Source organism: Ctenopharyngodon idella, chromosome 14 (assembly GCF_019924925.1).
Source record: "Ctenopharyngodon idella isolate HZGC_01 chromosome 14, HZGC01, whole genome shotgun sequence".
Taxonomy (NCBI): domain Eukaryota; kingdom Metazoa; phylum Chordata; class Actinopteri; order Cypriniformes; family Xenocyprididae; genus Ctenopharyngodon; species Ctenopharyngodon idella.
In genome coordinates this window covers 1,039,619-1,053,135 of record NC_067233.1, presented here as the reverse complement: position 1 = coordinate 1,053,135, position 13,517 = coordinate 1,039,619, and the positions used below count along the sequence as shown (strand labels likewise).

General features: G+C 36.1%; 2 protein-coding genes across 6 annotated transcripts in view; one reads left to right on the top strand and one right to left on the bottom strand.

Moving 5' to 3' along the window:
* LOC127525781 (uncharacterized) overlaps window positions 1–13,517 on the top strand; it is a 231,807-nt gene that overhangs the window by 71,878 nt on the left and 146,412 nt on the right. The window contains exons 22-27 of the mRNA XM_051918719.1: window positions 9,000–9,173; window positions 9,572–9,745; window positions 10,481–10,654; window positions 11,393–11,566; window positions 11,845–12,018; window positions 12,410–12,583. Coding sequence (XP_051774679.1) covers window positions 9,000–9,173; window positions 9,572–9,745; window positions 10,481–10,654; window positions 11,393–11,566; window positions 11,845–12,018; window positions 12,410–12,583 — 1,044 coding nt within the window. The remainder of the gene's footprint in view (window positions 1–8,999; window positions 9,174–9,571; window positions 9,746–10,480; window positions 10,655–11,392; window positions 11,567–11,844; window positions 12,019–12,409; window positions 12,584–13,517) is intronic.
* The window catches only part of LOC127494020 (transmembrane O-methyltransferase homolog), a 130,431-nt gene that overhangs the window by 21,183 nt on the left and 95,731 nt on the right, over window positions 1–13,517 (bottom strand). The window lies entirely within an intron of this gene.

Here is a 13,517-nt window from a genome sequence, read left to right as displayed (position 1 = left end):
ACTCACGGCCCACACATCCAAACACGTGTTATTGTGCTGGTACATTAAGGAGTGCTATGGACCGATGACTCCTAAAGTTTTCGGATATTCTTCATATTATGTGTGGTGGTCAGTTCGCAGCAGTGACAAATTGTCTTTTCCAATAAGTTTAAATATATTTTTTACCTTTTTAAAACCATATTTTCACTTATTATTAACTTCTTGTTTATTGAACTGTTGTATAAAATCAATATCACGTTTGTAATCATTCTGATATTTGGAGAAAAAACAGCACTTTTCATGTGATGTTGGTTAACTGTATTAAATTATATAAATATAAAAGACATACAGGGGCATTTTTGCCCCTTGAATTTTGGGGGCATTCTAAATGAATTTTTATAGACTAGATCACGCAGTGAAAATATGTACTCTAAATTTGTATGCGCACTCGTCTAACCTACTACACTACATCACGTAGTGAATACACGCACTCTATGGGTGTGTTTTTGTTTCGTTTTTCTGTAAAGTGAGGGACAATACTCAATAATTTCAGATTGTTAAAACAACAACTAGATATCATCGTACATAGACGATATAGGCCTATACACCCCTACGATGCAGCACTGGCCCAATCCGGCAAGTGACAGTTCCAACAACTGTCCCAAGGGTCGTCTCTACGCTGGCCCCGGGCCATCGAGCAGTCCTTATTGTCGAGCCCTGATATATATGTATATGTGTGTGTGTGTGTATATATATATATATATATATATATATATATATATATATATATATATATATATATGTATATGTATATGTATAATCTCAAAGCAAAAAACTGCAAAAAACTGAAGTGCTGCACGGGGTATGAGTTCGAGCCCGGTGGTCTTTGGGTGCAAGGGATAGTTCAACTCGTAAAATTGAGGATGGTCCAAGGCACTTGAATCTGATAGAAAACTTTTTTAAAAAGCCTTTATTTCATCATGGCTAAATATTAAAACGGGTGACAAGTGCACAGTCTGCACACCTACGCGTTGCTGCTGATTTTGCCTTCGTCAGGGTGTGAGTAACAAACACATTCAGAGTTTGAGCAGAAATTAATTAGTCTAATGACAATCACCTGGTTGTGCTACACAGGACAAACAGAAAAGAGGAAGTTCGACGGTTACATAAATTAAATCAAACAAAGTATAATCAATATAAATAAAGGAAAAAGTAAATAAACAAATGATAATAATATATTGAATGAAGTAAAGTATATAACTCAGACTCCACAACTCAATATATATATAATCGATAATGTACATAGTGTAACTTTAATTTCTGAAGAAAAAAAAAACACTTTTTAACAGTGTCACAAGTATCACAAATATACACAATGTAATTTATATTTCCCCCCCCCCCAAAAAAAAAAAAAAAATTTGAACGGAAATAAAATAAAATAAATATACAAATCAAACTCCACAAATCAATAATGTAAATATTTGGTGATATACATAGTATAACATTATGTTTCCAAAAAAAAAAAAAAAAATCAAACCAGAATGAACAATATATATATAATATATATATATATATATATATATATATATATATATATATATATATATATATATATACAGGTGCTGGTCATATAATTAGAATATCATCAAAAAGTTTATTTATTTCACTAATTCCATTCAAAACGTGAAACTTGTATATTATATTCATTCATTACACACAGACTGATATATTTCAAATGTTTATTTCTTTTAATTTTGATGATTATAACTGACAACTAAGGAAAATCCCAAATTCAGTATCTCAGAAAATTAGAATATTACTTAAGACCAATACAAAGAAAGGATTTTTAGAAATCTTGGCCAACTGAAAAGTATGAACATGAAAAGTATGAGCATGTACAGCACTCAATACTTAGTTGGGGCTCCTTTTGCCTGAATTACTGCAGCAATGCGGCGTGGCATGGAGTCGATCAGTCTGTGGCACTGCTCAGGTGTTATAAGAGCCCAGGTTGCTCTGATAGTGGCCTTCAGCTCTTCTGCATTGTTGGGTCTGGCATATCACATCTTCCTCTTCACAATACCCCATAGATTTTCTATGGGGTTAAGGTCAGGCGAGTTTGCTGGCCAATTAAGAACAGGGATACCATGGTCCTTAAACCAGGTACTGGTAGCTTTGGCACTGTGTGCAGGTGCCAAGTCCTGTTGGAAAATGAAATCTGCATCTCCATAAAGTTGGTCAGCAGCAGGAAGCATGAAGTGCTCTAAAACTTCCTGGTATACGGCTGCGTTGACCTTGGACCTCAGAAAACACAGTGGACCAACACCAGCAGATGACATGGCACCCCAAACCATCACTGACTGTGGAAACTTTACACTGGACCTCAAGCAACATGGATTGTGTGCCTCTCCTCTCTTCCTCCAGACTCTGGGACCCTGATTTCCAAAGGAAATGCAAAATTTATTTTCATCAGAGAACATAACTTTGGACCACTCAGCAGCAGTCCAGTCCTTTTTGTCTTTAGCCCAGGAGAGACGCTTCTGACGCTGTCTGTTGTTCAAGAGTGGCTTGACACAAGGAATGCGACAGCTGAAACCCATGTCTTGCATACGTCTGTGCGTAGTGGTTCTTGAAGCACTGACTCCAGCTGCAGTCCACTCTTTGTGAATCTCCCCCACATTTTTGAATGGGTTTTGTTTCACAATCCTCTCCAGGGTGCGGTTATCCCTATTGCTTGTACACTTTTTTCTACCACATCTTTTCCTTCCCTTCGCCTCTCTATTAATGTGCTTGGACACAGAGCTCTGTGAACAGCCAGCCTCTTTTGCAATGACCTTTTGTGTCTTGCCCTCCTTGTGCAAGGTGTCAATGGTCGTCTTTTGGACAACTTACAAGTCAGCAGTCTTCCCCATGATTGTGTAGCCTACAGAACTAGACTGAGAGACCATTTAAAGGCCTTTGCAGGTGTTTTGAGTTAATTAGCTGATTAGAGTGTGGCACCAGGTGTCTTCAATATTGAACCTTTTCACAATATTCTAATTTTCTGAGATACTGAATTTGGGATTTTCCTTAGTTGTCAGTTATAATCATCAAAATTAAAAGAAATAAACATTTGAAATATATCAGTCTGTGTGTAATGAATGAATATAATATACAAGTTTCACTTTTTGAATGGAATTAGTGAAATAAATCAACTTTTTGATGATATTCTAATTATATGACCAGCACCTGTATGTATGTATATATATATATATATATATATATATATATATATATATATATATATATATATATATATAGTGTGTGAGTATTATTTATTTAAAAAATATTAAATAATGGAAAATATGTTTTATATTTGTATATAATAAATGTTCTATCTAATTCTGTGATTGTAATTGATTTGTCTTGTAGGTTAAATAATTGTAACTTAACAGACAAAAGCTGTTCAGCTCTGGCTACAGTTCTGGGATCAGATACTAATCTGAAAGAGCTGAACATGAATAATAATAACCTGCAGGATTCAGGAGTGAAGCAGCTCTGCACTGGACTGACAAATATAAAGTGTGAATTGGAGATATTGAGGTAAGTTGTGTTACAACAGAAGATATTTTTTTTTAATTTTTTTACTTTTAAATATATTTCAATCATGACAACTCTCGAAATAGGTTTTAGCATGTTATTGAATATGGCAATGTGGAATTTGTGTCAATGTCCAGCCTAGGCATGTGACGGTATCAAATTTTCATGTTGCGGTAATGGCTGAAGCTTTTATCACGGTATACGGTATTATCACGATATTGAAATAAGTTGCAAAAAAAGTGTTGTCATAGTATACCAGGTTTAAGAACTCTTTTTAAAAAAAGAACTCTTTAAAGAACATTTAAATACAATAACGCAATACACAAAAAAATATAAAGTAAAATGTTTCAAACAGATTAAAGTGCAAAAGAATTATAAAGAACAACAGGTAACACTTTATAATAAGGTCTCATTATTTAACATTAGTTAATGCATTAACTAGGATTAAGAATGAGCAATAGCTACATTTGTTACAGAAGTTTTTTTTTTTTTTTTTTTGTTAAAAAAATACAAGTGGTCATTGTTAGTTTTAGCTCAGGCCCATTAAATAATAGTTACAACTTTTGATTTTAGTAATGATAAGAGATTTCAGTGATTTTAGTTGATTTTTTTCTGGGATAAGTTACATTGGGTTCCTCAGAGTGTATTCTTTTTACCCAAAGAAGGAGGACAAGGATTAAAGGTGCCCTAGAATCAAAAATTGAATTTACCTTGGCATAGTTGAATAACAAGAGTTCAGTACATGGAAAAGACATACATTGAGTTTCAAACTCCATTGCTTCCTCCTTCTTATGTAAATCTCATTTGTTTAAAAGACCTCCAGAAAACAGGCGAATCTCAACATAACACCGACTGTTACGTAACAGTCGGGATCATTAATATGTACGCCCCCAATATTTGCATATGCCAGCCCATGTTCAAGGCATTACACAAGGGCAGCCAGTATTAACGTCTGGATCTGTGCACAGCTGAATCACCAGACTAGGTAAGCAAGCAAGAACAATAGCGAAAAATGGCAGATGGAGCAATAATAACTGACATGATCCATGATAACATGATATTTTTAGTGATATTTGTAAATTGTCTTTATAAATGTTTCGTTAGCATGTTGCTAATGTACTGTTAAATGTGGTTAAAGTTACCATCGTTTATTATTGTATTCGCGGAGACGAGCCGTCGCTATTTTCATTTTTAAAAACTTGCAGTCTGTATAATTCATGAACACAACTTCATTCTTTATAAATCTCTCCAACAGTGTATAATGTTAGCTTTAGCCACGGAGCACAGCCTCAAACTCATTCAGAATCAAATGTAAACATCCAAATATATACTATACTCACATGTTTTTAAAGTGTGGAACATGTTCAAATTACAAAGAGAAGGACATTTTAAACCTCTTCACTGGCTCCTAATATAATACAGCTAATATATGGAGCACACTTTTATTTAACACACAATGACTGTACAATTCCTGGACTCACTGAAACACTTGTGGCTTCCAGAATATGTACAACTGTTAGGGTTCGGAAAGAAGAGGATTCAATTTGCAGGGTAATACACAGTTTATTAGGGGAACAGATCAAGGAGTAACAAAATAGCAGCAAGGGCTAGACTGGATAATGCCCACAGTCAATGACGGCCTCAGGTAGCAAGACAAAGTCCATGGAACTGAAATGCCCAGCCAAGAGCAGTCTGCAGCTCAGGAGGTCAATGATGATGGCGAATGAGACGGGGAGCAATGGGCAGTGATGGCAGGTGAAGCGGGGAGAAGAGGAAGGGAGATGAGCGCAATCCAGCAGCCAGGGAAACAGGGAGACTGGAGAGAAAATAAAAAGTAAAAGAAAAACTAAACTAAACTGATCTGAAGGCAAAAACCACAAGAGAAAAAATAAAATAAAACAAAGAATAAGTAACCAGAAAAAACTTATGCCAAAAAAAAGAAAAAAAAAATCAAGTTGGTTAAAACTAAAAGTCAAAATAAAGCTAGAAATCAAACAGAGCTCTAGTCACAGCAAAAGAAAAACAACATAGAAATAACTTGAAATTAGGCAAAAAAAAAAAAAAAAACTGAAGAAAATAAAGCTTGACTAGAAAACTAGGAACGGCACAAAGAAAAGAAGACGTGAACAACAAGACGCATTAACACGATCTGGCACGGAACAGAAAACACGAAGGGAATATAAAGGAAAGCTAATGAGGAGTAACATGTGAGATTAATAATGAGTTAACAGGGTAACAAGAGGGCGGGGCAACAATAGACAGTTGAACACATGGTGCAAACATCATAACACATGCTGAAACACATGGCGAACGAACACAAACGCCACACGCGTGACCAGACAAACAAGACAGCCGTGTGTTCCGGATGAACAGCGGTACAAACAGCAACACAAGGTAGATCAAACCGCCGTCCTGACAACAACAGGGAGTTTAGTTAATTTGACAGGACCAGACTTTGAGAATACGGAAAGAGTTGCTTTGAGTTTGACTCTAAAGATCAAGTCAAGACAATTTGTTTTTTATTTGCTAGAAAAAAATGGAAAAAAAGACTCACTTCTGATGAACTGAAACTTTTATCTTATACCGTGAATGCAAAAATGTTCCTAATAAAAAAGATGTTTTATCTGATTCTTTTAATTGTACCCGTGTCAGATGATGTTTTCGGCATTGTAACCAGTCGTCACACGAAGTGGGATCCATATGCAGGCTTTATTAACAGATCTCGTAGTTAAACAGGCAGTGGTCAAACAGGGGCAAACAGGAATGGCAGGGAAAAGGCAGAATCGTAGTCTTACAACAGGCAGTAGATCAGGGCAGGCAGATAAGAATCACAAGTCCAGTAAACAGCAAATAGTCCAAGGGCAGCAGAGAATCGTTAACGGGGATTAAACAGGTTCAACAACAGTCAGAATAAAGAACGCTCAGAAATGTACACCGTGGCAGTACAAGACCTCGCAATGATAGCGAGGTTGAGTGTGGCTTAAATAGTCCAGGTAATGCACAGCAGCTGAGTGTGGCAATCAGCACCAAGGTACGGGGCTTGTGGGAAATGTAGTGCGTGTGTGAGAATGTGTGTGTCAGTATTCCGGCGAAGGCTCCCTCTGATGGCCAGAGGAGGGAATCACGGAGTTTGTCTCTGTGACAGGTATGTTTTTAAGTTCCGGAAAATCTCTGTCTTCATTTTTTTCCAAGTACCGGTAAATCTCTTTATAAAGCTTGTGTTCTAGTTTTTAACAAAAAAATGCTTGATAAGAGGGTTGACACACCATGGCGTAATGTTTCTGTGTGATGATGATAAATCAGATTGGAGATCATTTTATAAGCCAATTTTAAGTACCAGAATTGGGGACGTACAATGGAGACTTTTACACGGTGCAATAGAGACAGAGTGCATTTAGGCCACGCCCACACCGGGGGGGGGGAAACAATCCAACCGTCTGCATTGACTTTGTATTGCGTGAGGCTGCCTCCTTGTCATTTCTGACTTATAACAAAAAACAGATCAATGTCTAAACACTGATATGTGACAAGGTGTACAGAAAACAAGCTAAAAAACCCTGAACTAAGTTTTTATAAGCTATCGAACCGTAAAAGCCAGCTTTTAAGGAGACAAAAGTGAATACAGGCCATAGGACATGAAGCATCAGCAGGAAGAATGGGTAAATTTTGGGATCCTGACACTCAGTATGCCTCAGTAAGCCTACGTGTGCAGTAAACATTGTGTCACTGTTAAGTGAAATATCCAAATGTCAGTTTTATATATTATATTTCCTGTTGCTGATTACGTTCCCCTCCAGTGGGTGTAGTTCTCATAGTAATATAACATGTATATCTCTGTCTCAAATGCCTGTATCCACTTTTGTGTCCTTAAACGCTAGTTTTTTGGGTCGACAGCTTATAAAAACTTCTGGGTTTTTGGTTCTGGGTTTTTTAGCTTGTTTTCTATACACCTTGTCACATAGCAGCTTTTAGACATTGTTCTGTTTTTTGTTACAAGTCAGAAATGACAAGGAAGCAGCTTCACGCAATACAAAGATAATGGAGACGGTTGGATTGTTTTCCCCCCCGGGTGGGCGTGGTTTTCAGATTTCTTTATAGCAGGTTATATCGATTGTTTTTGATTGAAAAGGTTTAGTTAATTACAAAATTTATTTTATAGTTTTAGTGAATCTTTTTCTACAGACGTATTTACTGTTGGTTTTAAATATGTTAGAAGAGGTTTATTTCAATTCAATTCACATTTATTTGTATAGCGCTTTTCACAATACATATCGTTTCAAAGCAGCTTTACAGAGAATGCATGTCAACATTACAATTTAGAGAATGCAGTTAGCTAATAATGTAATAATTTAGGCAATTAATTTACAATCACTGTTAGCAATTTTATTGAAGCTAGAAGCAAAGAGCTCCTGGAAAAATGAATTACATATTAACAATAATTAGGATATATAGAAATTTGGGAATGTGCGTGTTGATCCAGATGTTGCGTCTTCTGAAGTCCTCGCAGGAGTTGGTGCCGTCTCTTCAAAGGTGTTGGTCATCTGAGGTCTTCTTAAGAGGCTGGATCCAAACTGAAACTGATGTACTCTCTAGTCACCTCGGGACGCCTGTCCCGAGGTAAAACGGAAAAGCAAATGGAGAATAATTAGCGTAGCTGCTGTTCATAACATTAAGCAAAGATAGTCATGTGCAATTGATCTGATATGAGATGCATTATGTGAATGCTTGGGTAAAGAGATGCGGCTTTAATCTAGATTTAAACTGGGTGAGCGAGTCTGAGCCCCGAACATTATCAGGAAGGCTATTCCAGAGTTTAGGAGCCAAATGTGAAAACGCTCTCCCTCCTTTAGAGGACTTAGCTATCCTAGGTACAACCAGAAGTCCAGAGTTTTGTGATCTTAAAGAGCGTGAAGGATTGTAGGGCGATAGAAGATCGGTTAAGTACACAGGAGCTAAACCATTTAGAGCCTTATAGGTCATTAGCAGTACTTTATAATCGATACGGAACTTAATAGGTAACCAGTGAAGAGATGATAAAATTGGTGTTATATGATCATATTTTCTTGATATATGCAGCTGCATTTTGTACTAATTGTAGCTTATTTGTCAATGTTTACATTTTATTATAGGTCAAGCAAAGTTAACGATTTATAAGAGTAGAAAAACTAGAACTGGGATCAGATCAAAATATTAATGCTATGTTTTTAGCTACAATAAAATCCAGAATACTCAGTGATTTTCATTTTTACAGTTCCATGGATGACCTTTTTAAATGAAATGGTGTAAAAATGAGGGTCTATGCTCTGTTGTTGATGGAAACATTTTTTTTTTCTCTTCTACTAATGTAGACAATGTATTTTTTTTTTTTTTTTGAAAAGTGCTTAATGAAAATAATAAAGTCTTTTTCAAAATTAAAAAAAAAATCTCTCTTTCTGCTAATGTAGGTTAAGCTGCTGTGATATGACAGATGAAGGTTGTTCTGCTCTGACTTCAGCTCTGAAATCAAACCCATCACACCTGAGAGAGCTGAACCTGAGCGAGAATGATCTAGGAGCCTCTGGAGTGAAAAACCTCAGTGATCTACTGATGAACCCACAATTCAAGCTGGAGAAACTACAGTTAGTATCATTATACTGTACAGCAGTTACAGTGAGATTAAAGTTCACTGTTTAGTTTAAGACAACTGGACTCAAGTCACATCATTTATAGCGCTGCACTTTCTGCTGTTTATCCCTATTGGTCACACAGTGTTTTGTTTTTACAAGTACATTAATTGTTTCATTTTAATCATTTGACACAATTTACTGATTGTGTACATGCAGAAATCTGATTTTACAACAGAATAGAGAAGGGACACATTAAATAGTTAAAAAATTAAAGTGAAGAAACAGTATCTTCCAGCAAACAGAACTAGTGGACTGGGTTTCAGAACAGACTATTGGAAACTAAATGCTGCTGAAGCTCTTTAATAAGATGATCATCATAGATCTGAGTCATTTTCTCTTTCTGTCTTCAGTCTGAGTTACTGCAGTATTACAGAGGAACAGTGTCTCATCCTGACTTCAGCTCTGAAATCAAACCCATCACACCTGAGAGAGCTGAACCTGAGCTGGAATAATCTAGGAGACTCTGGAGTGAAAAACCTCAGTGATCTACTGATGAACCCACAATTCAAGCTGGAGAAACTAGAGTTAGTATCATTATACTGTACAGCAGTTACAGTGAGATTAAAGTTCACTGTTTAGTTTAAGACAACTGGACTCAAGTCACATCATTTATAGCGCTGCACTTTCTGCTGTTTCTCCATCTGAAGAAAGATTCAGAAATACTATTAGTTAACGGCTTGTTATGTGTATCAGTAGAAAGAGCATTAAACTTTGAAGAATTTGAAACTTTGTGGATATAAAATAGTTTCATATGCTGAAATCTGACAAATCTTTTCTTTGAAACAATACAGAAGTGAGAACAGACTAAAAACAGCGTAACAAATGACAGTAGATTATTCTGACAGAGTTACAGTTATACTGGACTAATGCTACTTCTCACTAAATCTTAATTCATTGAGCAAAATGTGTATTTAGAGGTTGTAAACTACACTTTAAAATGACTTAAAATAAATTGATTCATGTACAAAATTTTCTTATGTTGAAAATGTGAAATCTGTCCATTTAAATATTAACTTTTCTATTGTTTCTATATTGATCCTATATATTAATCTCCAGTGATAAATTCACTTATTTGTGGAGTGAGGACGGATCCAGACTTGGATTGTAACTAGTGTCCTCAAATGCTCCTGTCTTGGTTTGTTCATATCATGAAGTTTCCATGATTTTGCTGGTGTATTAGTGACTGTATGGCATTTATTAATGATTCATTTAACATGAACTGAACATGGATTTGAGTCATTTTCTCTTTCTGTCTTCAGTCTGAATAGATGCAGAATTACAGAGAAACAGTGTCTCATCCTGACTTCAGCTCTGAAATCAAACCCATCACACCTGAGAGAGCTGAACCTGAGCTGGAATAATCTAGGAGACTCTGGAGTGAAAAACATCAGTGATCTACTGATGAACCCACAATTCAAGCTGGAGAAACTAGAGTTAGTATCATTATACTGTACAGCAATTACAGTGTGATTAAAGTTCACTGTTTAGTTTAAGACAACTGGACTCAAGTCACATCATTTATAGCGCTGCACTTTCTGCTGTTTCTCCATCTGAAGAAAGATTCAGAAATACTATTAGTTAACGGCTTGTTATGTGTATCAGTAGAAAGAGCATTAAACTTTAAAGCATTTGAAACTTTGTGGATATAAAATAGTTTTATACTGAAATCTGACAAATCTTTTCTTTGAAACAATACAGAAGTGAGAACAGACTAAAAACAGCGTAACAAATGACAGTAGATTATTCTGACAGAGTTACAGTTATACTGGACTAATGCTACTTTTCACTAAATCTTAATTTATTGAGCAAAATGTGTATTTAGAGGTTGTAAACTACACTTTAAATGACTTAAAATAAATTGATTCATGTACAAGATTTTCTTCCATTGAAAATGTGAAATCTGTCCATTTAAATATTAACTTTTCTATTGTTTCTATATTGATCCTATATATTAATCTCCAGTGATAAATTCACTTATTTGTGGAGTGAGGACGGATCCAGACTTGGATTGTAACTAGTGTCCTCAAATGCTCCTGTCTTGGTTTGTTCATATCATGAAGTTTCCATGATTTTGCTGGTGTATTAGTGACTGTATGGCATTTATTAATGATTCATTTAACTCACACATGAACTGAACATGGATTTGAGTCATTTTCTCTTTCTGTCTTCAGTCTGAATAGATGCAGTATTACAGAGAAACAGTGTGTCATCCTGACTTCAGCTCTGAAATCAAACCCGTCACACCTGAGAGAGCTGAACCTGAGCAGGAATATAATAAAAAACACAGGAGTGAAGCACCTATGTGACGTACTGAAGGATTCACACTGTAAACTGGAGAGATTGAGGTCAGTAACATTCACATACGAGAATCAAAATGCTGAAAATCACTTCAACAGTTTAAACTAAAACACTTTATACTCAATATCTCATGAAGAGTCTGAGTTCACATTATATTTGTGTAAAATTCTTCATCTTAATATTTTGTGATCTGGTGAAATGAAGATGATGATCTCACTTCCTCTGTTTTATTTACTTATGAAGATGATGTGACTTTACAGAATAAGTTATTCTTCTCTTATTTCCTACTCTCTCTCTCTCTCTCTCTCTCTCTCTGCTAATGTAGGTTAAGATACTGTGATATGACAGATGAAGGTTGTTCTGCTCTGACTTCAGCTCTGAAATCAAACCCATCACACCTGAGAGAGCTGAACCTGAGCTGGAATAAACTAGGAGACTCTGGAGTGAAAAACCTCAGTGATCTACTGATGAACCCACAATTCAAGCTGGAGAAACTACAGTTAGTATCATTATACTGTACAGTTTACTGTTTAGTTTAAGTTGCATTGTTTATACCATAGCATTATATCTTCTGGCCTTTTCCATTGGTCACAGGTAAAATTAGGTGTTCAACTAGTTGCATTGCAAGTATTTTAAACAGTGCACTGATTGTGTACATGTTCCACAGAAATATCATGAGATTTGCATCTGCTGCTATAATGAACAAAAGATATTTAGTTTAAAAAATGAAAGAAGAAACAACCGTTTACAACAAACAGAACTAGTGTGACACAATTACAAGCAGAATATGGGAAATGTAGACTAAATGACAGACTATGTGCCTGCTGTAGCTCTTCAATAAGATGTTCATCATAGATGTGAGTAATGTTCTTTTCTCTTTCTGTCTTCAGTCTGAATAGATGCAGAATTACAGAGGAACAGTGTCTCATCCTGACTTCAGCTCTGAAATCAAACCCATCACACCTGAGAGAGCTGGACCTGAGCTGGAATAAACTAGGAAACACAGGAGTGAAAAACCTCAGTGATCTACTGATGAACCCACAATTCAAGCTGGAGAAACTAGAGTTAGTATCATTATACTGTACAGCAGTTACAGTGAGATTAAAGTTCACTGTTTAGTTTAAGACAACTGGACTCAAGTCGCATCATTTATAACGCTGCACTTTCTGCTGTTTCTCCATCTGAAGAAAGATTCAGAAATACTATTAGTTAATACTATCAGTCTATCTCAAACTCTTTGTTTAGTTCCTGTTTTGAAGCCCCGCCTTCCAAAATACAACATGTGCTCTGATTGGTTTGCTGGACCCATGTGTTGTGATTGGTGAACTGCTTAGAGCGTGTTCTGGAAATGTCACATCCCTTACCATGACCGCGAGTTTCATTTGTTCAGGTGTAAATATTAACAATGGCATCAATTTTGCCATATCAATTTGAGCTTGATTCAGACCCTGAGAATGTTTACAAACGAGGATTTAGTAGTCAGAATTCAGATCAGTCTGTTAGAGCTGGTAATCCTGCCACAGAAAGGAGGGTGAGATCTGGTAGTTGTCATCACTTATCTTAACATTATATGTGACAGGATTCATGTATTTTAGTGTTTTGATGGAGCTATGTATCTGTGATTCTGCTTCCAGCTTTGCAGATGGTCTCGACTAAACACTTCCTGTAGTTGTTTGAGTGTTTTACGTCACTGTGGAGGAATTTTGGCCAGTTTGTCCCACTCCTCCTTGCAAAGCTGCTTCAGTTCAGTGCAATTTGTAGGCGTATCTAGCATGAACTGTACGTTTCAGGTCCTTCCACAGCATTTTAATTGGCCTTAGTTGTGGATTTTATTTTGAGGCCATTCCAAAACTTTTCTTATTTTTAAACAATTTTGATGTTGCTTGTATGTTGTGCATCATTCAGAACAAATACTTTCACACTTGTACAGTTTTTGGTAATTGAATCCTTGAAAGTGACAGTGGCTATGTTTACATGCACCAATTTTCGTCAATCCGA